General features: G+C 33.4%; 1 protein-coding gene and 1 pseudogene across 1 annotated transcript; both read right to left on the reverse strand.

Moving 5' to 3' along the window:
* Positions 1–987: 987 nt before the first annotated feature.
* Positions 988–9,101, reverse strand: LOC110877338 (probable ethanolamine kinase). The gene is made up of 11 exons (XM_022125481.2): positions 8,774–9,101; positions 6,359–6,450; positions 6,078–6,184; positions 4,797–4,902; positions 4,526–4,648; positions 4,346–4,437; positions 3,260–3,344; positions 2,724–2,829; positions 2,059–2,125; positions 1,683–1,775; positions 988–1,341 (listed from the first exon to the last, which is right to left on the reverse strand). Exons 1-11 carry the CDS (start codon positions 8,905–8,907, stop codon positions 1,213–1,215), a joined length of 1,134 nt encoding a protein of 377 aa, XP_021981173.1. The 5' UTR covers positions 8,908–9,101; the 3' UTR covers positions 988–1,212.
* Positions 9,102–14,843: 5,742 nt separating this feature from the next.
* On the reverse strand, positions 14,844–20,921 carry LOC110875426 (annotated as a pseudogene).
* Between the last annotated feature and the right edge of the window lie 3,312 nt (positions 20,922–24,233).

The raw sequence follows: 24,233 nt of genomic DNA on the forward strand, positions 1-24,233 counted from the left end.
AAAAAAGTTAGGAGGATAGATTGCAAAAGATAAAAAGTTTTGGGTTAAAAGTAATTTATGAAATACTTTTGGGTGAAAAGTAAAAAAAAAAAAACATTTTTTTGAAACCCCCCAAAGCCAACACGACAACAATATGCATAACAATTTTTTATTTGAAAACCCCCAAAGCACACCCCGCGTTGCGGCGGGGCGTAAAACGGTGTCAAATAGTACTAATGTCACACAACCGTCATCGACAACCAACACTGACTTGACCTATAATATGCGTATTGCGACGAACCTGTCAAACATGGAAAAATAGAGGTAAAAACGTTGAACCACACATGCACGTTGCGTCGTATTAACTCGAAAAATTTAGAACTATACGTAAAACGAAAATTTGCGAAAGATGAAAAGTATAAGTGACAAAAGTTGTGAAGTTAAATTGCAAATAATGAAAAGTTTTGGGTTAAAATTAAAAAAACAAATTATGTAGGGTTAAAATTGGAAAAGGTACAAACCTTTGGGTTAAAACTAAAAAATCAAGTGTTTTTTTTTTTTTTTTGAAAAACTCATAAAGCACAACTTACAACTAATAATGCATAAAAAGTTTGCAAACTTATATAGGTTTTAATTTTAATATTTGAATAAAAAATGATTATGTTGGGATATCACTTTTAAACGAAATATTTATTCCAGACATTCTTTGATGAAAACAATCTTTTCATTATAATATTTTATAGAATAGAATTTAGTTTGGCTTTTTTCTATAAACATTATAATTATCTCTTGATTTTTAAGTGATCAAAAACTTTATCTAAACCACATCAATCGTCTTATAAATTTGAATGTCCATTGATTTATTTGGAATTTTCGTTTATATAGAACATATGATATAAGCATATTAGTATCATATTTAACGTTTGCATCACATATCTACATATTTTATTTTAATATACAAAATGCATAATAGTTAATCGTAAAACCCAACAAACGAACAATTTAACAAAGAGAATATTAACCATTTTAGATCTATCATTCAACCTGGTATAGATTCACACCATATTACACAATTACAAGCAACATATCACTGAGATCAAATATAGAGTTCATGATTACAACCAGTTTACAACTATCTTCAAAATTTTAAACCTTTTTTTATTTATTTAATATACTTCCTAAAAAAGGTTTAAAATGTTTTGAATTTGAATGAAGTTGGAATGAGAGTTGGTTCTACATGGTCTTAGATTGAGATAGGTAAGACTTAGCTAGAGAGAAACACTCATTCTTTCGCCTCTTATATTCGTTGTATCTCAAGAAGAAATATTCGAGATAATCGAAATCAATTTCTGACATTTTCGCCTGCCATGTAGTGAATCAAGCAATTAAGATAAACCCATGGCCATGTTCATAATATAGGATACACTAGATTTACTTATGTGTGGTGTCGGTTCATGTTATGTTCATCTCTAATTGATCAAACAAGTCAAATGAGAAAAAAATCATCTTGGAAAAATAAACTCGTTAAAAAAAGCTAAAAGCTTTGAATAGAAAATGTTTCGGGTCAACCCAAAATATATCGACCCATAGAAAAATGACTGGTTTTGACCTTTTAGCCAACCCACTTAGCCCATCTATTTTACCACCTCTAGGCTCTACATCAATATATTACTCTTTACTCAGTAAGAAATGGGTTTGGGTACCTGTATCAAAGCCCATAAAGCCCAATACATGTGTGAAACCAACATGTAGCTGGTAGTCTCAACATAGAGTGCTTCGAGATCGATATCCGATACCTGGATCATAGGGTATTATCGTCATTATCTTAAAGCGTTCTTCGGGTTCAAATGTATTTAGTTTTCTAAACCGATTTAGTCAAACAAATTACATAATACATAGTATTTTAATAGTATAGTTCTTAACTTTCTTAGTTCAAAAAAAATGTTGGCGGGTCAACCAAAACCATGCCCGACCCATTTGACCCGCACTAAAATGTCCCGCTTCAAACCAAAAGGAGCACGCATTATTTGCACAAGAAATGTTAAAAAGTAAGTCACGATATTTAGTTATTTACATTACCTCATTCGGTTTTTCAGGGTTCAAGTAATGCCTGAAGAAATGATATTGTTCATTTTTTGTCGGGTACCTGCATAATCACCATAGGAAAGCTATAATAAAACTGTTGATCTTTAATCTTTTATGGGTGGGAAACAGGTGGATTGTGTACGGGTCAAAAGCTGATAGTTTGTTAATATGGGTCAAAACGAGGTGGGTGGACCCATAACCACCTTCTGGATCCAAAAGGTTTAAATTCTTGTCATTTTCATCCGACTTGTTAACTCCATCCATTTATCTCCGTCAAGTCAGGGGTATTTCCGTCTTTTTTGTTAACTTAGAGGGCAATTCGGCCTTTTTCACTTTATGTACAAGTATTCAAAAGACCGAATTGCCCTTGAAGTTTACAAAAAAGACGAAACTACCTTTGATTTAACGGAAATAAATGGATGGAGTTAACGAGCCAGATGAAAAGGGCAAGATTTCAAACCTTTTGGATCTGGATGCGGGAAAACAAACCTTTGGACGAAAATCACAAAACTGGCCAAACCTCAGGAACGAAAATGATATTTCACTCTTTTTAATTAAGCAATGTAGACGGGTTACAAATAAATTTGGTATGGTTTTCTGTCCGTTTAACCCGATTGACCCGTTTGACATTTCCTCAAAGAACAAGGAAGATGACTTACAAGGTGTAGTCACAATCAAGACCGGCATACTCATTGAAGTGATTTCCAATGTCGAAACCTCGGTAACTATACGATCCATATTCAAAATCTATGAAGTAGAGTTTTTCTGTTCCAATAGTATATACAATGAAGGCACGTTAGAACAAGTGATATTTTGAAAAGGAGTAAACGCCAAAATCGTCCCTGAGGTTTGGGCTGATTTGCCTATTACATCCAAAATAACTATTTTTTTTTTGTATCTGGACTCCATCCAAATCACCAACACAATTAGAATGCAGCGTTAACTCAGGGACGATTTTGGCAATTTACCCATTTATTTTTATTTTCTACCTTTAAATAAAAAACTATAATAATAATACATATACATATACACACAATTAGTAATGGGACGAAAATGTATCCTCTAAGCTTAGAAGATACATTTGAGAGAGTGATTAAAGTAATTTATGTCATGGATAATTAGCATGATTGATATATATCATCATAATTATTTAATATGTAACAAGATATGGGCTTAAAAATAGTTAACTTACTACCTTCATCATCATTCAACATCAAATTCCCAGAAAGCAAGTCATTATGAGCAAACACCACAGGAGCATCAAGTTGACCTGTCAATTCCTGTCTCATAAATCACGAAACATTTCTACACAAATGAACTATGGTTCTTCTAAATTTGTAGTCGGTTAACGTAAAAAATGTATAAAATGTTCTCAAGATAAAGACACTGACATCAAGTTAAAAAAAAGTTTGCATAATGCGTGAAAATCATATTAACATAGAATTCTCTCTAACTCTCTCTAACTTTAAAAAAAAAAAAAAAAGTTAACTGCCGTTTCCGTCCCTGTGGTTTGTCCATTTATGCCAGTCCAAGGCAAATTTCAAATTTGTACCATTTCCGTCCCTGACATTCTTGAAACATGCTAGTTTCGTCCAAAAGAACTAACGACTGTTAAAAACTGCTGTTTAATGAAGGGTGAAAACGTCAATTTCCTTTTTTTGTTTTTCTTTTTTTTTTCTTAAAAGGGGTAGGATTTTAATAGGGTTTAAGAGCATTCACATCCTAACCATCAAATTATGTGAGGAGGGGTTTTTATATTATAAAGGGTATAAAAAGTGGTTGTGAGTAGAGGAGAGAGAAAATGTTACTGTTCATCTGTATATTTGGGGGGACACTGTTCACCCGTTATAATTTTTTAATATATTTTGAAAGTGGTTGTGAGTGGAAGTGAGAGAAAAAGGTAATGATAATATTATTTAATTGAAATGAGAGAGAAAAAGTATTTGTTTTTAGTGGAAATATATTGATATAGGAGTTGTTTTTTATTGAAATGTATGTATAATTTGATGGATTGGATGTGAATGCTCTAAGAAAGGGAAAATAAAAGAAAAATGGAAAATGACGTTTTTACCCTTCATTAAACAACAGGTTTTAACAGACAGTTTTTTTTTTGGATGGAACTAGCATGTTTCAAGAATGTCAAGGACGGAAATGGTACAAATTTGAAATTTGGTATGGTCTGGCATAATTGGACAAACCACAAGGACAAAAATGGCAATTAACTCTTAAAAAGGAAAAGAAAGTGATCTTGTGCAACTAATATAGCCATAAAATAACTTACCTTGAGCTTGATAAGTTCAGTCTCAACTTCTTTAAATGAAATTTTCTTGTACATGTTCTGCTTCTTACGATCATCATATGTAAGATAGGATGCTGTAACAAACAAAAAATTAAAATAAAACAACCCTCTTATCTGTAACAGAAAGACCACTTGTGAGATATAAAAATTAGAAAAAAATACCTTTCTTAAAAAATTTAAAGATGTCATTCCACAGCTGCGGTTCCTTAGATCCCGGAATGTCTACCTGATGGAAACTTTTCAGTTGTTTTGCAATTTCAGCTGCCAGCTTTGGCTTTCTCATATCTGTTAAATACATATTGAATCAGAAATTATTAAAAAAAAAAAAATGACAGTATTCCAAACAAAGAGAACAAATAACAATCTTTATAAGTTTACAAGATTATGAAGGTGCTAAAAATATGTAATTTTCATTACAATTTAACATGTTTACCTGATGCATTTAGAGTGCGAGCATGTATAAACGACTGCACCATCCCATTTTCAAATGTTCCTAGCAATTTGGGACCAAATCCTGCAGTCGAGAGGTGAACGATTGCCTATACATAAAGACAGTAAATTACAAACTGAATAAAAGTATATGTAACAGATTCCAACTCATGTTTTTCTTGATTTTGTTGGAAATCAGGCTCTTGATCAAACACAAAGAAAAAAACACGAGACTGAACGAACTCGTTCAACTCTTTATATTAATTATCAATGAAAGCACATCAATTACAATAGACCTAACCATCTATTTATATAAAACTCATTCTAATCCTAACCCAACTAAAACTCTGTTTAAAATTATAAAATAACTAACTAGCTAAACATATCTAATAAACCATTAATTATCCCTAATTAAAATATAAAAAACTCAATAAATAATTCACCAAGAATTATCTATAACCCTTTTTTATCTTTATCTCCTAATTCAAGATTAACATCTTCAGATTTTGTCTCTTTTTAAGATCATGTGTGCTGACATGGAACAATTACTTGATGTAGTATTGAAATTATAGTATACCTAAGAGCACTTTCATGTAGGGCTGCAAACGAACCGTTCATGTTAGTTTGTTAAAGAAATATGTGTGTTCACAAACTGTTCATGAACACTTACCGAACGAGATTTTATGTTCGTGTTCGTTTGTTAAGGAAGTGAACGTGTTCATGTTCGTGTTCGTTTGTTAATTTTAGGTAACAAACGCAAACGAACGTTCATGAGCACATATGAACACAAACCAATGTTCATGAGCACAAATGAAAACAAACGAACACAAATAAGCATTCATGAACAGAATATATAATACACTGATACTTGTTAAATATTTTATTTGTCAGAATTTTGAAGTATTTAAAGAAAAATATAAAAAAAAAACACGAATGAGCTATCGAACATAAACAAACACGTTACCGAACATTCATGAACATAAATGAACATAAACAAACACGTTACCGCACATTCATGAACATAAATGAATGAACGCGACCTCTGTTCATCTTCGTTCATTTAACTGTACGAATGAAATTTCATATTCGTGTTCGTTCATTAATTAAACAAATGAACACAAACGAACTTCCCGCCGAACGGTTCACGAAATGTTCGCTAAACGTTCAGTTCGTTTGCAGGGCTACTTTCATGGCAGATAAGACATGGATGATTGATTCTTATTTATTTACTTATCAGTATTTTTTTGTATTAGACACATTTTGAGATCGAGATTCAGATACGAACCTGCAGTTCCCTATCGCGATTGATAACATATTCGGTATTTGGACCGTAGATTCTAACTGTTACAAGCACTGTATTCCCATTTTCTTCCTCTACAGATACCTTTAACACTGCAGTAATAAGATATACAGTTATTTACTAAACTAGTCTCATGCCGTAAATTCAACCTGACTCCTGAGAATGAAATTATGACTGAATGACAACTTACCAAATACAAAGTTATAGATAATGCACACACACTGACAGACAAACATACATGTACACATATAGTTAAAGATACATACATCTGTTTGTAATGCCACCAGACAATTGTGCAGCAGTGAAGTGCGATTCATCCAAATTTGACCAGTGGTTGAACAGGTCCTTAAAAAGCTCTCTGTCATAGTCAAAGTTAAATCCCATCACACACAACAGATAAAATGAACAAATTAAGTATATTGGTTTCATTTAATCTACACGTATTTTAACTTGTTTTTAAATCAACTACTGTTGCCTTTTTTCTCAACATGTAATTTCTGATTTATTAATTTAATTGACTTCAGGGAACATGGAATGATTTATTTGAATATGAAAATTGTTATTCCTAATTCATTTCCACGTGAAATTGGAGGGAACATTAGCTAATCAAGTTATGGTGATTAATTAATTAATTACTTACAAAACAAATCAGCACATATATTAAATTTGTTGTTCAATGTCAATAGTGTTTTCTTGTTAAATAGTACATGCATATAAATTTTAATTTAAAGCGTAAACAGATCTTCGGCAGTGAGCTGCATGTTTGAAAAAAAAAAGAACTATTTCTAAAGAAAATATAAAGAGTTAGTTGGAAAATTAAATTCAAAGAAATAAAAAAATTATTGAATTGATTGAAAAAATATAAATCATTCAAGAATAAAAATAGATATTTATTTAATTTAATAGAAATATAAAAGAAGTTTAATATGTTGGTTAAAAAAGAAAAAGGAAATATACAAAATAAACAAGGAACACTATTTTGGTAAATACTTTTCAAGAAATACCATTTTGATAAATAGTTCTTCCATCAACACTAGTTTAGGAAAAAAACACTAGTTTAGGAAAAAAACTCTTGTAGTATGTTATATATGTTTTGACTAGTTCATTTCCACATAAAAAAATATGTAAACATCAGTAAACTAACATCATTACTTTAATATGTCTTTAATAGAAATTTAAGCAAACGTGTGTTACTTTAATACTTTATCCATTTGTTTGACAAAAGGAAGCATTGAATGACTTCTGTTCACACTTGTTTCAACTTCATTATCCACATCAAAAAATTGGGGGAACTATAGAAATTTATCATAACTAAAGATCTAAAATCATAAAACAAATCCAGCATCAAGCACCAGCTCTAATATACAGATTTTCAACTGATCAACGTGATTAGTTGATCACGATCTGCAATTACTAAAACATCAGGTCTTAATAACAATCGTTCAGACATCAAACTAGTTAATTCATCTCCTAATTAACATAATAACTGTCAATTACGAAAACGAAACAGAAGTGAGATTAATCATTCGTTTCATTTGTAAATTGTAATCAAATTAAGCTCAAATAAAATCAAATGCATCAGAACACATGGAACGTATGGTTCATATCCACAAAACAACAAAATAACTGTCTAATTAGCACAAATCAGAACTGAGAACAATTTCATTCAATCTATTGGCAATCAAATTAACCTAACATTAACACAATCACACAAAACTACACAGCTCAAAGAGCTTACACAAATCAACATAATAACTGTCTAACTAGAACAAAAACAGAAGTTATAACAATTTCATTTAATCGATTGACAATCAAATCAACCTAAAATCAAGTAAAACGAACAATAACACAATTACACAAAACTACACGAATTAACATAATAAGTTAAAACTGTCTAAACTAGAACAAAAACAAAACTGAGAATAGTTTAACAATCAAATTAACCTAAAATCAAGTAAAACGCAAAATAAACACAATTACACAAAACTACAAAGCTCAAAGAGCTTATTACACATGGATCGTATCTTCATATCGGCAAATTAGCATAATAACTGTAATATCCAGAACGAAACAGAACTGATATTGTCTCCTTCGTTTGATTTGTAATTAAATCAAGCTCAAATCAACTCAAATGCATCAGAACACATCAACATATCGAACCAAAACAGAACCTAGAGTGATTACTAACTTCATTCAATCGATTTGTAATCAACTTAACCTAAAATTAAGTCAAATGCATCAGAACACATCAACGTATCGTCATATCCGCAAATCAACACAATACTAAACAAAACCAGAACCGAGATTGATTAGATTACTGATATCATTCAATCGATATGTAATCAAATTAACCTAAAATCAACTAAAATGCATCAGAACACATGAAAACGTATCGTCGTAACCGCAAATCAGCATAATAACCGCCAAATCTGAACAAATTACAACTGATAATAACTAATTCAATCGATTCACAATCAAATTAACCTAAAATCAACTAAATGCATCGTAACACACGAACGTATCGTCTTAACTGCAAATCAACATAATAACCGTCAAATCATAACAAAAAAACAGAACCGATAGTGACTATTACTGATTTCACTCGATCGATTTGTAATCAAATTAACCTAAAATCAAACAAAATCACAATAACACAAAGCTAAAAATCTCAAATAGCTTACACGATGCGAGGTTTCATCTCCGGCAGTTTAAGCGAGTGATCGACTGTGAGAGAAGAATGAGCAACCGTAATGTCACCGGCGTTACGAGCTTCGCCGGAGGCTTCAACGGCGTTAGCTATGTTAACTGCAACCATGTCTATAACCGTCGGTTGCCGTTGGTTCTGTGAATTGTTGGTGATTGTGTGTGTGTATAGTGGAAATAGTGAAATGTTGAAATGGTGGGGGTACGTTGATTTCAAAGAAATTAGGCACAAGGATTGTGTTTTTATAATATGTTTCGTTTTACCCCCCTTCAAGTTGGATATATAGATTTTTTTTTGGCTCTTTGTGTGTGAACCATAGATATGTTTTATTTATTTTTATGGAAAAATTTAGATTCCTTTAGTTTGGCTTATTACGGTGTTGATGTAATACCGGTAATGTTTTCAGAACTGGATCGTAGATTGATCTAGTCGTCTTACTGGGTCAAAGGTTGGACCGATCCGACCGGTTCGACCTGATTTAAAAACCGGATTCACATTAGATGTAAATGTCTGAAATATTTAAATGTATAACTTGTTTTAAAATATTAGCTGGACTTTTTAATGATGATACATTGAGAACTTAAAAATTTTGTGGGAAATGCCATGCCTTTTTGCATTTATGAGGCAGGTTAGGTTATTGACCTTCTTTTTCTCCTTAAACACACTAAGGCTACACGGTATGCAGACGGGATGAAGATGGAGGACGGAGCTTGACGGGGGTGGGCAGCATGGTGTTGGCTCCGGCGACGGACCGGGGGCCCACCTGGAGGATCGTCCTGAACGTCGAAGAATGGACGTTGAAGACGGGGACGGAGCTCAGGACGCAGCTCAGGACGCAGGGGGCGGCATGGTGTTTGCTGCGGCGCCGGACCTCGACGGTGTGGGGACGTCCCCCATACCGTGTAGCCTAAGGCCATGTGCAATTATAAAACCTTTTTGTGGGCGTTATGCGACACGTGTCGTGACACGTTACACAGGGAATTTATGGGGCGTTATATCACCAGAGCCCGTAGTCATAAAGCCCCTACCTCATCATTACTCAATTAATTAATAACCCCTTCAATTATACATCATATATATGTATATATATGTGTGTGAGTGGGGGGAAAGGTTTGCAAATCCTTCACGCCGCTATGAACATAGCGTTGACATCAAAAAACTACCTCATAACGCCCCCCGTAATGGTGTTCAGGGGCGCTATGGGGCTTTATAGTGAGAGATGGCGCTATGTAGCGCTCCATTACACATGGCCTAACCACACAAGCAAACACACAAAACACACCTGCTTTGTTTTTCTTTCTTTCTCTCCAGCTTCACAACACAGCACCACCATCACCGTCCCCACCGCACCACCACCATCCCCCCCCCCCCCCCCGCACACACACACACACCCGCACCATCACCACCATCCCCACCTCATATCCGCCACTATCACAACCATCAACACCCACCTCTGCCGTTCATCACCATCAACACCCACCAACAAGAACAACCATTACCCAACCGCCATTCATCAACACGAGATGTAGATCTCCGCCTAAAACAGGTCCGAATAAAACCTAGTTGCAGCTTTAATGAGGAACATGAAGTCAATATAATGTGACCGGCCCAACCCTCGCTATGACCCGCTGGCCCGACCGCCCGGATCCCGGCCCGACCACCGGCCCATTATTGAAACAGCTCAAACCAAGGAACTGGCTCGCTACAGTCTCCGGATCCCGGCCAGACCGGTCCGACCGGCCGGCTCGGTCCGGGTTTAAAAACATTGAATACCGGCACTCGGTATAACAGCAGACAAAGTAATACGGCAAAAGAATATCGACACGTATTTTACATCGATTGTAAACTATAAAACGAATACGAGTACCGATGTTGTTTGGTCGGTATCGGTTTGGTACGTCACAGTACTGACTCATTATAACTCACAATGCCAAAAGAATACTTTATTGCTAAACAATTCTTTTTTTAACGAACTTTATACCATCACGTTGATAATTTAAGAGGCATGGCATTACTTATGAACCAAGAACCTCTCTTAATATGTCCGATGTAAAATTTGTCTAGGTGTAACAAGATTATAAATTATAACAAGTTAAAAAAATTACCTAGTGATATGGACCATTGATGGTGTTATTTCAATTGTTAAGATATGGATGTAAAAAAGATTATAAATAATAAGAATTTAAAAATGTTGTTTCTATTGTCAGACTTTTTTGTTTGTATCTTGTTTCACTAATTGTTCTTAGCTTAGATAACATTTATATGCGTCTTTATTTATATTATGTACATAGTCTTACATATTCTAAAAATGATATTTTTCGTGAGAAGTGTGAGAAGGTATAAGAATTGACATGTAGGCATTATGGTTTGCATTTGGGTATAATATTTTGAGTTGTTTTGGCAAGAAAAACACCAAACATAACAATTTAAGATACAATGTAATGAATTCTAGGCTTAAAACATAAAACATCATGCCAAGAATGTTAAGTAGTGTTTTTAAGTGTTAAGCAGTGTGTTTTAAGTTTCACGCCCATAATATGTTGCATTGTGTTTTAAATTGTTATGTTTGGTATTTTTCTTGCAGGGGCGTAGGTGCCCGGAGGTGCACCCGCCCCCTCCAATGTTTCGATTAGAAATTTCCGATTTTTCGTCTGAAAATTTTAAAATTATATAGGATCGCCTCTCCAATTATTTGCCTAAATATTTATACAATATATAAATCAAAGTAAAGTTTGTTACCACTTTAAATCTTAAAGGTCGTCGGGCTGAGTTGTAATTCTTCGTCCAGGTTTCATTTATCTCGTACCATTATATAGATACTAGGTGGACACCCGTCCGATGGACGCGGGTACATCGTAAACATTGAATGTAAAATATGATGTGAAATTATTTAATGAATTTACGTTCGCATTATACTTAAGAATACATTAATAACGTTTATTTGTAAATCTAACGGAAGTACGAAAAACCCCCTACGGATTCTGTCATTCCCAACTTGTCGGCTGATTAATTTAGACACAAGATAAGCATAACGAACCACAAAACATGTTTACTAACACAAATATTCTTTGTTTATAAATCTGGTCCAAGCCCAAACCTTATTTATTAAATGTGGTCCAAGCCCAACACCTGTTTATTAAAACTGGTCCAATGCCCATATGTTGAAACAAAGAATATTTTAATTGATTATTACAAAATCAGTCGCATTGGGTTTTGTAAAAATCATCAACGACGATTGAAGATCAGCACAACCCTTACACCAGTTCTATCGATTGAGAGGGAATAAGACTTGATTCAAGATAACGAACAGAGATCAATCGATACCGCATAATCATCGCCGAATCCACGAAGTATTCTCTTCACCTTCAATTTCATCTTTTACTAATTTAGTATATTTGGTTTGTTTGATCGAAAATTTCTTATCATTTGGCTTTCTTTTGACGTTGTATGAGTCAATGTTGTTGATTATTTACATGTAAATTCTAAAGATTTTGTCTATTTGTGATACTTAATCGGAGGATTATAACTGTTCTTGACATTGATGTTGTTTAGGTATAGGTTTTAAACATGTTTTGTTGATGAAATTTAGATTTTTTGTGTTTAACAAATTTAAATTGTAGTATATGTATGTAATATTTGATAAATTAGGGCTATGTTAAAAGGTATAAAGATTTTGTAAGTTTCAGTTGGTGTTCTTGATATTGTATAAAGATTTTGTAAATTTCAGTTGGTATAAAGATTTTGTAAGTTTCAGTTAGTGTTCTTGATATTAAAAATCACTGTTCAATGTTTAGAATAGTTTCAGTTGGTATTCTTGATATTGAAAAAGACTAGATAAATAATTTAAGTCTTCCACAGATTGAGTTATAATATTTTGGGTGTTTCACATGTTATGTATGTTCATATCAGTTTTGGTCTTCCACAATCTTATTGATCATATTAAATCTTAGTCGAATTGTCTTAACGAATTATTATAAATTCTGGTTTGAAATTATTCGTCGTCGTTTGCACTATGGTAGTTTAGATGATACAGTTGTATTTTCAAGTCTTTGTTTGTATTGTTATCATTATATAGAAAACTTTTGTACATTTTTTAATGGTTTAGTCTATTAGTTATACTCTACTTAATTACAATATATAGAATAACCTTTTGACATAGTATTTTCTATGATAGTTCAAATTTAGAAGGATGTATGGATTTGCTTGTTACATGGACGACAACCGAAGGAAATGTTTGGTTAGTATTTTAATCTCAGTTATGGTGAAGTTAGTTTTCTATATAATATCATATTAGACAGTTCCTGATTTTAATTTATTTATACATAGGTTTTACCAAAAAAATATAAACAGTGGATTAAAGAGTTTAACTATCCAGTTAGCTTTGTCAAAGTGCGGACAACTAATGGCCAAGTGTTTGAAGTCAAGGTATATGAATTAGGAAGCGTCTTTTATTTCTACAATGGATGGTATTACGTTGTTGAAACTTTGAAACTACAATCTGGATCGTGGCTCGTATTTCAGTATGAAGAAGCTTTAGAAAGTTTTTGGATGTTTTATTTCTATGACAATATTGAATTTGCTCCATCAGATTATTTTTACAAAGACCGAATGGCGCTTTTGATAAACCTGATGCTATGGTATGTTATTCACAATCTGGATTCATTATATTTGTTATGGTTTGTTATTTATTGGTTCTTAGTATATGAAATTACTAATATTTTTTTTCTCATTGTAGCATATCAATCGTTTATTTGTACATCACAAGATGGACGATACCATTCCAAACTATCCGGTTCTTATTAGAGGTCCTGGGAAGCATAAAATGTTTGTTCGAATGGATGTGATTGACAATCAGCTTTACATAACCACTGGATGGGATCGGATTAAGAGGTCGTTTTCAATAAGTGCTGATCATCTGCTTGTGTTTGAAATGATTGATCTTCACACTTTTGATATGTCCATTTTCAATTGCTCCAAGAATGCTGATTTAGTGTTGCCACCAGAATTATATGCTGCTATCAAGGAAGAAGTCGTAGAAGAGGTTATCAATATTTCTGATGGTGAAGATGTGGATGACGCGACTAAGGGCAATGAAACTGATATGCTCCCTGTAACACCGAACGACGAAACTATACCAGTAGTTTTCCGTGTGGATAATCATTTTGTAAGTTTCTGTAACCAAAAAGTACTAACAGGACCTTAGGATGTATTAACCATATTATAATACTATCTTTGTTAACATTATTTGTTATTTGTTACAGCGCATTCATAAACCTCTCGCTAAAAAAACTTGGCTTGGATAGGAAGAGGAGTTTAAAGATTGTAGATGCTGCTGGTAATGTTTGGGATGTTCGAGTTGGTATCGAGTCTCCTGATAATCGGATTTATATAAAAGATATGAAACAGTTTGTGAAGAATAAAAAGATGGTTCCTCATGAAGAGTTTATCCTTAAGTTCGTCATGGGAAAAGGTATTTTCTTGTTCGATTGAATGGTTGTGGAGCGTTGGATAATGTTATGACGTATGGAAACAATGTTTTTTGTTTGTAATTTTTTGTTTGCTTAAAAGTCTTTTGTAATAGTTGACAATGTAGTTTTGACCCTGGGGGTACGAAGGGTGCATATGTTACTGAAACACTGCAAACTATGTATTGAACATGTAGTTGTTCCTAATGACTACTGTTAGAAACTATTACTTGCCTTAGTTATTCCTTGTCTTTTATATATATATATATATATATATATATATATATATATATATATATATATGTTATCCTTATTTGCCTTTCATTGTTTAATAATAGTTAAAACTATCAGTTTTTAAACATGTATACTATTTTTTAGAACAATACACTAAAATAACATTCATTATTATTAGATAAAAGGAACATGTTCACAGGATGTTCAAAAGATCATACCACATTACTTAATACATGAAAAGAATTTTGTCCAAAATGCTATTTAGTTTTACATCAAAAGATCATACCACATTACTTAATACATCAAAAGATCTAATGGTTGCGACCTTTCACTGTTCAACATTCATAATTACAGATTTTGTAGAACTTCCTTGTAGACCACATTAGTAGTAGTTTTACAAACTTTTTGATTCGTGTCACAGATTAAAATCTTCAAACCCTTCCGGCTTTTTACTCGAGATACCGCAACATATAGTTGTCCATGACTGAAAACCGGACGTGGAAGGTACAATCCGACACGTTCAAGTGATTGTCCTTGACTTTTATTGATCGTCATCGCAAAGCAGACTGATAGTGGGAATTGTCGACGAGCAATTTTCACTGGAATTCTTTTATCGGAAGGAGTCATTTTCAATCGTGTAATCAAAGTATGATGACCTATGTTCATTCCTGTGATGATCTTTGCTTCTATTACAACTTTTCCAAGCTTTGTTACTTGTAGTCGTGTGGCGTTACACAAACCATTGGCTTGATCAATGTTTCTAAGTAACATTACTGGAGCACCAACTTTGAGAACCAGCTTATGGTTAGGTAACCCTGAAAAACGCAGATTATTTAATACGTCCGGAGGAAACAATGCCATGTTAAGTTCGGACTGTTGCTCATATTCACATAAAGTGTCTGAACTGAGATATACCTTCTCCTCACCAGGCATACTGTCTAACAATTGTGTATTAATTGAATCAACGACTTCATTGGTGGGTGCAAGAATAGCTCTTTGCTGGAAATAGTTTAAATCACCCAAAAATTTATCCATTTCCGAATATGTGAATGAAATCAATGAAGCAATAGGATTAACTTCATCTTTGATAAGTAAATCGTCAGGAATTTCAATTTCTGCCTTTCCATCATTTTGATCACCAAGCAAACCATCACCGAGTTTTAATATCCATTCTGCAAAATCCTTGGTTTCTTGTAAATTACTTGGTTGGGTACCCACTTTTAGCCTCATGTTTTCAGTTAGTTTTAGTACCTTACAATGTTGCCATAGATAAGATGAATTCAATGAAGAATTTACAATCATGCTTCTAGTACCCTTTGGAATGACTGGAAGTATTTGCCTAAAATCACCGCCCAACAGAACAACCTTTCCTCCAAATGGTTGTTTTTACATCCTCGGATTACTTGAACGGGCGATATCTCTCATTGTCCGATCAAGGGCTTCAAAACAATGCTTGTATGTCATTGGAGCTTCATCCTAGATTATCATCTTCGTTTCTTTTATTAAGCCGCCTAACTCACTATTCGGTTCTATGGAACATATAGAATCTTCGTTAATATTTATTGGGATTACAAACCTTGAATGGGCCGTTCTACCACCGTCTAAAAGAAGCGATGCAATCCCACTGGATGCAACATTTAAAACCACTTCTCCTTTCGATCGTAACGCCGCTGCAAAGGTTTTCCAAAGGAATGTCTTACCAGTACCGCCATAACCATATATGAAGTATAAACCTCCAACACCTTTTGCAATTGCATTCATAACGGTCTCATAAACATTTTTCTGTTCAACAATTAAACACTTTAAATAAGAAGCAAGTTCCTTTTCTAAAGTTGCCCGATCATAGCAAAGTTCTTTCATTATCAGTCGATTATTCAATGTAGAAATGTAATTGTCAGGAAGATTTGGCATATCATCAAAGTTACTTAATGTACTACCATAAGAAAGTAGCAACTTTTGGATATGTGATAAGAAAATGTTTTCGATTTCTTTCTCTTGAATATCCAAATCTATAAAATTGATTACAAAAAAGATCGAGTGCTAGATAGTATTATTCAAATATTCAATGATAGTTGAAAAGAATTTGACAAATTATATAAACTTCTATCATTACATGGAATACCAGTAATCTTTCGTTGCTGGTATATAATGTCTTCACATAATAGACTCTTTGTTTCTGTCCAAAAATATCCAGGCCTAGAAATGGAGTTGGACAACAGTAACGTTACAAAAAGTGTCCGCAAAAAATCGAAAGACGACCATGTGCTTGCTTCTCTCATTGCAATTATATACTCCTTATCGTCATCCAACAAACCACGTGGGAAACATGCATTTTAAATGTATCATAAAGTTGGCCATCAACGGTTTTAATATCAGCAAAACTTGTTGGTCCTTTTACATGATTCAATAAAATTCCGAAGAAATAACAGTCACCAACTGACGGAGGAACATAATGTATCCTACCAACTGCTCCAAAAGGATTTTTTCTTCGCTGCCACTTTCGTAGTTTACGTATCCATACATAATATCTTGGAAATCTATGTACTTCAATGTTCTAGCAAATTCATCAACTTCGTTACACTTCATCCATTCCATGTACATTGACATTTTGACAGTGGGGTTACTAACCACATCACAGAGATTTGAATCATCATCATAAACAATACTTTGACCATCTTCACAATGAATAGATAATACTTCAACTGCTGGATATCGATAATGTATATCAAACTTGAATAGTCTCCAAGCAGCTTCACAGGCAGAAATATACCTACAATCTAGATATTATTTTACTTCATCTACTTTTGTTTTCTTTGACTGAATGCCAGAAATCGGTTCAACTTCATTTGTTTTATTGACTTGGAAAACAGAAGCAGTTACTCTATCCGGACCTTTATTAATATATTTGAACAGATATTTGATAGAGCCCGTTTGGTTACACCACTCAACATTTATATGGCATTGGTACCTCTTGAGTAGAAGTGCATTGTAAGGGACTACAAACCTGTTATCAAGAGTGACTTGATTTTTTTCGACTGTATTTCCTGTAGGACGACGACGGTAGACAGGATATCCTTCGGTATCAATGGAAGTCTCGTGTACATATTTCTTAGGAAATTTTTTAGAACATTTTAAATTAACCATGCATGGACATTTAGGGTTATCTGTACCGCAAGGACCATGTATCATAAACTGTTTGACAAGTTCATACAATTCCGGTTCAGTTTCTTTGTCTGAAATTTCGGCACTAATTACACGATCGATCTCTTTCGCTGTCGGAAACTTGCTCTCAGCACATAAGAACAGACAAATATGAGCATGAGGTAAACCACGTTTCTGAAATTCGATTGTGTACATAACTGTAACATTGAAAAGGAAACCTTGTCAGTAAGATAATTATATAAATAACAATTTTAAACATTTTCAATCAATTACCTGCTTGTATCTCACCAAAAAACTTATCTCTTGAAATCTTGTATTAGATGATTGATTTTAATCTTGAATAACCTTGAGATAATGTCCGGTCTATCTTGAGGTTTTAGCCCTTTTTCATTTAAACAACGATAAATCTCAGGCCAATTTTGATTACATGTAACTGTTATGAACAGATCTGGATATCCAACAGATTTGCAAATTGCCTTAGCATCAAGATACTTTTGCATCATATATCGAGAACCACCAGTAAATGAGGACGGTAACAATATTCGTTTACCACAATTTGAAGCATCAGTCTCTCCACTTTGAACACTTTGATTTAGATTCTTAAAAGTTTGACTTCGAAGTTTTGGTTGTTGCGCCTTTATATACTCTAACCTTGCCGATTCTATCATTGTATACACATCTACCAAAAATTGTTGGAATAGTTTTTGGGCATTAAGTAACAATGAAAACTCAGTAGCTCTATCTTGTATTTTGTAACAAAAGAATTCTCTCATTGTCGTGTTGGTTCTAAGTATATCACAGTCAAGAGAAACACCTCTATGCTTAATACCAAGTCTAAAACCATCTTCAGCAAATGGAAAGATAAGTGGATATTGCAATGCTAGATAAGAAGGATGAAGCTCACTAATTCTTTGAAGAACACTAGACTTTGTTTGAACAATAACATCCCTTTTATCAAATGCTCCATCAAAATCACCAATTACTAAAGCGGCAACTTCCGATGCGGTTGGCAAGTTGAAAATTCTACCATCTTTATCTCTTGTACCAATAAGCTTAAGTCTTACATTTCGCCAATCATTTTCTTTAAAACAGTCTCTTACCATTCTAAATGACTTCACAAGTGGATTGCAAGAATCCAACATTTTCTTAAGACTGGATATGATTGCAATATCAAGACAAGAATTTGCTGATCTTTTGAAGCCAGTTTCGACACTATAAAAAACACGGTGTTATTAAAAATAAAACTTGTCATAGTTAAACAATTACAGTATTGTTTATCTACCTTACAGCCTTTTGACGATTCAATTCCTCGTTTTCTGAGTCTTATATGTAAAGTTGTGAGAACTTTGGTTCTTCGCCATCATCCGGAAGTAGACTACCCATACGATGATAGTTTTGACCTTGTAATCCAAATACATAAGGACCTTTGTTATTCATGAAATTGCGACTCTCGGAATTATCCATTTTATACATCCTTCGAAGTAATTGAGAAGGATCAGGTGACGGAGGCAATTCAATCTCTCCATTAGAACAACAAAGAGAAAAAGCGGTTTTCTTAGAATCTTGATTCCCCCTAAGCATTTCATCCTTCCATAACATTGCATGACACTTAGAACATACAAATATTGCATCCCCATGATCAACATATTCTATACATTTAAATCAACCAAAAATAGTAGAATTATAAAATCATTTATAATTAAACAACAGGAAGTTAAAACGATGCTGTGAAGGTCATAAAGAATATATACATCTCTAAACGGTTATTTATCTCGTGCAACACCAACAATCTTTTTAACCAAAGAACCGGGTGCCATATCATCAGCAATGGAATCATCACAGTTAGGAGACGCATTACGGATGTTTGAGCTTTCATTCCGTTCTCCTTGATTAAGAGAACGACCATTAACGCCTGTCGCATTATGCAGTACAATATCCATAGATAAAAAGAATTACCATGAACCGTAGATGAACATGTAAACGCCACTTAAACCTCATTTATATATATTTTATAATTTATAAGAAATGAGAAGGAACATACCATTATTGTCTAATAACGAAGATTTTGGTAGCTTTCGAGACTTCATAATATCAGAATTCATAACAGGGAGAGTTTCAAGCCCAGAGGACCCTTTCCTACCACATTCCACTGGTAAGAAAAAAACATTAGAGATTGTTTAAACATTCCATTTCTTGGGTTGATACAAATTATTTAAGGTAGAATGAAATACTAAAATATATCGGACAAACTGGATCAATTTACATTACTGGATGCAGATTATGTTACAATCAGTCAATAATATATTATTATATATATATATATATATATATATATATATTTGTGTAAATTTAAATAAACGTGTAAACCATACCATTTGTAATATTTGAGAATGGACTTCTGTCCGTTGTATTTGGCGCCCACTGCTTTACGCGCAATGAAGATATATTGGTTTCATCGGCAGTCGTAGATAGATCAAATTTAGGTAGAGGACTACTAATGAACCTTCCTGACCATGTACGGAATTTTGACGAGCATTTTCATCCTGGTATGTCGATTTAACTATAAATTAAACATAATGAGCAGCTATAAAAATGATAATGAGTCGTTAAAAAAGGATTAATGAATTACCAACAGTCGTTGATGGTGACAGGCCCCGCCCGAGAGATCCTCGATCAAAGTTGGGGGGAGTGCACATTACACTACCTATCCTTTTAGAGGATGATTCACTCAACACGTCAGTGCGATTGGGTGTTAACTTAGATGCCCTATTACCACTTATACAAACTTCATGGATTGATGAATTACGAAGAGTCGTTGATGGTGACAGGCCCAGCCGGAGAGATCCTCGATCAAACTTTGCGGGAGTGCACATTACACTAACTATCCTTTTAGAAAGATGATTCACTCAACACGTCAGTGCGATTGGGTGTTAACTTAGATGCGCTATTACCACTTGTACAAACTTCATGGATTGATGAATTACCAAGAGTAGTTGATGGTGACAGGCCCAGCCGGAGAGATCCACGACCAAAGTTGGCGGGAGTGCACATTACACTACCTATCCTTTTAGAAGATGATTCACTCAACACGTCAGTGCAATTGGGTGTTAACTTAGATGCGTTATTACCACTTGTACAAACTTTATGGGCACCTTTTAATGAAGGATGATACCATATCACATAAGTTTGACATAATATAATGAAACAAATCAATTAAAATATACAAAATACATTGTACAAAAACATACCTCCAATATTGTTCATAGTATTTGAAACATCAGATAATGGAATCGTATCAACACTTACAGATGAACCTATAAGACGGCCCACACTATTGTTTCTACGATTTTTTAACATAGACTTTCTTCTCTGGAGAGAATCTTTAGACTGTTCTGTTGTGCACCATGGAAGATACTCTCTATTTCGTTACAAAAAATAATTATTTGAATCCATAACTGTTTAACAAACGAATTTAGGGTTATCATTGTTAGATTAAAGTATTACACTAATAAACACAACAACCAAAGAGATAAAATATCAATATGTATCCTGATGAAGAACATAACAACAACACTCACTAAACAAAATTCGAATCTTACAACAGCATTAATTGTTCAAAAACAAACTGGCTATCAATCGCAAGGAAGGTGTTAACAATAACTTTATTTGTTTACAAAAATCATACCGTGGAGATTTAGTTCGATTCCTTGCCAAGATATTACAAAAATCTTATTGTTGAAATCTTGGAGTTACTACCGTATGTTTTCGTGTAATTAAGGCGGGTGAATTTGAGATTTCACCAAAAGAACGGAGATGAAATTAGAAGTCTTCAAACTTACCTAATTTACACTAATTTACCTATTGGGCTTTTAATTCTGTATAATTAAATGTGCTAATAAATTAGGTACCCATGGATTTAGATATAGATATTTAAACTATTGGGTCTATGTACAATGTATATCTATAGGTAACATGAAATACAAACAAACTTATACATAAATATTATAACCACCAAATTGATTAACTTCAAATCATGCTTGTACAAACAGTTGATAAGTTTAAACCTGTTTTATAACCAACTATATGATTTTACTCAGAAAAAACCTGAAGTATCTATAAAAACATATTTTCTACAATAAAAATTTTTGGCGGTATATGACTCAAAATGAAACTATAATTAGGATATTTTATTATAGATTGTTGAATATCAAGTAGAAAATATCAATTCAAACATAACCAATAAAATGACATTGTATTTTCATTAAGACACTGAAACTTGATCTCAGTTGAAAGACGTTAGCATCGCTCGGCAAGTTATAATGTTTTACAAAACTTGATCTCGACAAAAGATGTTTAAAACCAGATTATCTGGCATATCTTATGTGTGTTGTTGGACATCAATAAGTAAATTCTCCCTCAAACATGATTAATACAAACCTTGGACATTAATAATTGAGTTTTATTAATAAAAATATTTATTATCAACAATAATTAAATACATAAATTTATCTTGTCCGCAAAGTTGACATTTAAAAGTCTATTGAGTAACCTATTTTGAATTGCACAAACCTAAAAAAAGATTATAATGCAATAAAACATCAACCACATCCAGGCTTAATAGATAGTACGTGTTTTCCAAAGTACATACACATCCTTACATAATTCTGTTTCAAAAGCTTACCAAACCAAAAACATAAAAACTAGTTCAATAAACCGTTACTTAGGAATCCATTCACCAAAAGACATTTAAACAAACACCAAAATATAACAAACACTTCTAAGCTTCTAACTGTTAAACTTAGATGGCTTCTTGCGGTTTCGTTTGTTGTTCGAAGATAGTTCACCAACATTTAACCCTTCCACATGCTGAACGCTTCTCTTGCCATTCGGACTGGATCCTGAATCCTTCTCTACTTCAACGTCGGAAGAGTCGGCCGTAACAGACAACACATCCTTGAATTAAATCACAAAACAACTATTAAAGTATTAAATTCGGATTCATATAATACAAATTGAAGTAAAATCTCATATAATGTTCTAACTCACCTTGGAAATCGAGTCACCTCCCCTCTGTGAATCTTCAGATAGTTGCACGGCTTTCGAGTCCCAAACTTCTTGACTTACCTAATAACAGAGTATAAAAAACATTAAGGAATTGAATTTTACTATGGAACACTTAGTAACATATTTCATATTTGAAAGCATTAATGTTTGAACGGTTAGTAACATCATACCTCATCAGCAACATCACCATCACGCGGAACAACATTATCCGCAACCAGTTCATCTAATATATCCGGATCGTCACATATTTTTTGGACTGTGTAAACATGATAGTCATGATTAAGATTGTATTCCGAAATGTCAACCTTAAACGCCAGTTTCTTTTCAAGCAACTGAATGAGCTCGTATGGAAAACTTTGAGTATCATTAGACTTCACATGGCGTTCTCTTATGTCACTTGCACTTGAACCAACAATCTTCATAACATCTTTATCAAACATTACAAACGTCACACTACGAGTTTCATCTTGAACCCTCACATGAACCTTGAACCTGAAATATATATAAGATGTTTTAAAAAGTTAAAAAATCTACATTCTAAATTCTGTATACAGCTGAAAAACCATAAATAATTGGAACATCCACGTAATCTTACTTGATGGTTACGGGTGTACATTCTTCTTCACACTTGGGACAGACCAAAGAAGTGGGCGCCAGGTTCATCACTGACTCCGCAATAGTTTGAGCATATTGCAAATACTCAGTTTTAGTCAGGACCTTCTTAAAACACTTTCGACAAGCAGGATAAAACCAACCATAGTTTTCTTGAACAATCTTGATGGTTGCGACTACCACACATGACATTGTCTATGATAGCAAATAAATTCAACTGCATTATTCAACCTGTGTATGTGTGTGTATGTGTGTGTGTGTGTATATATATTTATAGACACGCACTGCAAAAGTGTATATATATAGATTAATATAGATAAATATATTTTATAAAAAAATTCTGGAATTGCAGAAAGTGTATAAATGTTTGTGAATTATTCTAACCGATTCGATCTCCATAATGTCGTCAACATTCTTCTTCGGGTAATCTATCAGAAATTCTTGCCGGACAGGAAAAACAGTTTGAGATGACAGTATCGATTGAGAAGAAGAACCACCAGCTTGGCCTTGTTGTACCAAAAGGCTATAAAATTAAGTGTACAATCAATAAGAACATCACATTACAATAGATAATATTCTGAAAATATTTAAACACATGAATATTGAATAAATACCTCTTCCTGAGTTGTCTAACTTCATCGATTTCTGGATTAAAAAAGATACGTGTACCAAACTTATCATTCTGAACAGTGTATTTTCCTAAACATTTTGGATATAGAAAACCATCAATTAATTAGACTACAATAATAAAACAATCAATTATATTGACGAAATTACCATGCCATTCATTAATCTTTCCGTGCTGAATGACAGCCATTACATTCTCATTCGGGTATTTTATATCCAAGAAATCTTTGAACTGTTGGGCGTATTCATTCCACAATATACAACCCACTATAT

The sequence above is a fragment of the Helianthus annuus genome, chromosome 9 (assembly GCF_002127325.2).
Source record: "Helianthus annuus cultivar XRQ/B chromosome 9, HanXRQr2.0-SUNRISE, whole genome shotgun sequence".
Lineage (NCBI taxonomy): Eukaryota > Viridiplantae > Streptophyta > Magnoliopsida > Asterales > Asteraceae > Helianthus > Helianthus annuus.

What these genes read in the sequence shown, in the direction of transcription:
- LOC110877338 (XM_022125481.2), bottom strand. Translation starts at nt 8,907, where the DNA reads ATGGTTGCAGTTAACATAGCTAACGCCGTTGAAGCCTCCGGCGAAGCT. An exon ending in TCGCACTCTAAATGCATCAG is followed by an intron (nt 4,649 to 4,796) that starts GTAAACATGTTA and finishes TGTATTTAACAG; the next exon opens with ATATGAGAAAGCCAAAGCTG. An exon ending in CTTTAAATTTTTTAAGAAAG is followed by an intron (nt 4,438 to 4,525) that starts GTATTTTTTTCT and finishes TGTTTGTTACAG; the next exon opens with CATCCTATCTTACATATGAT.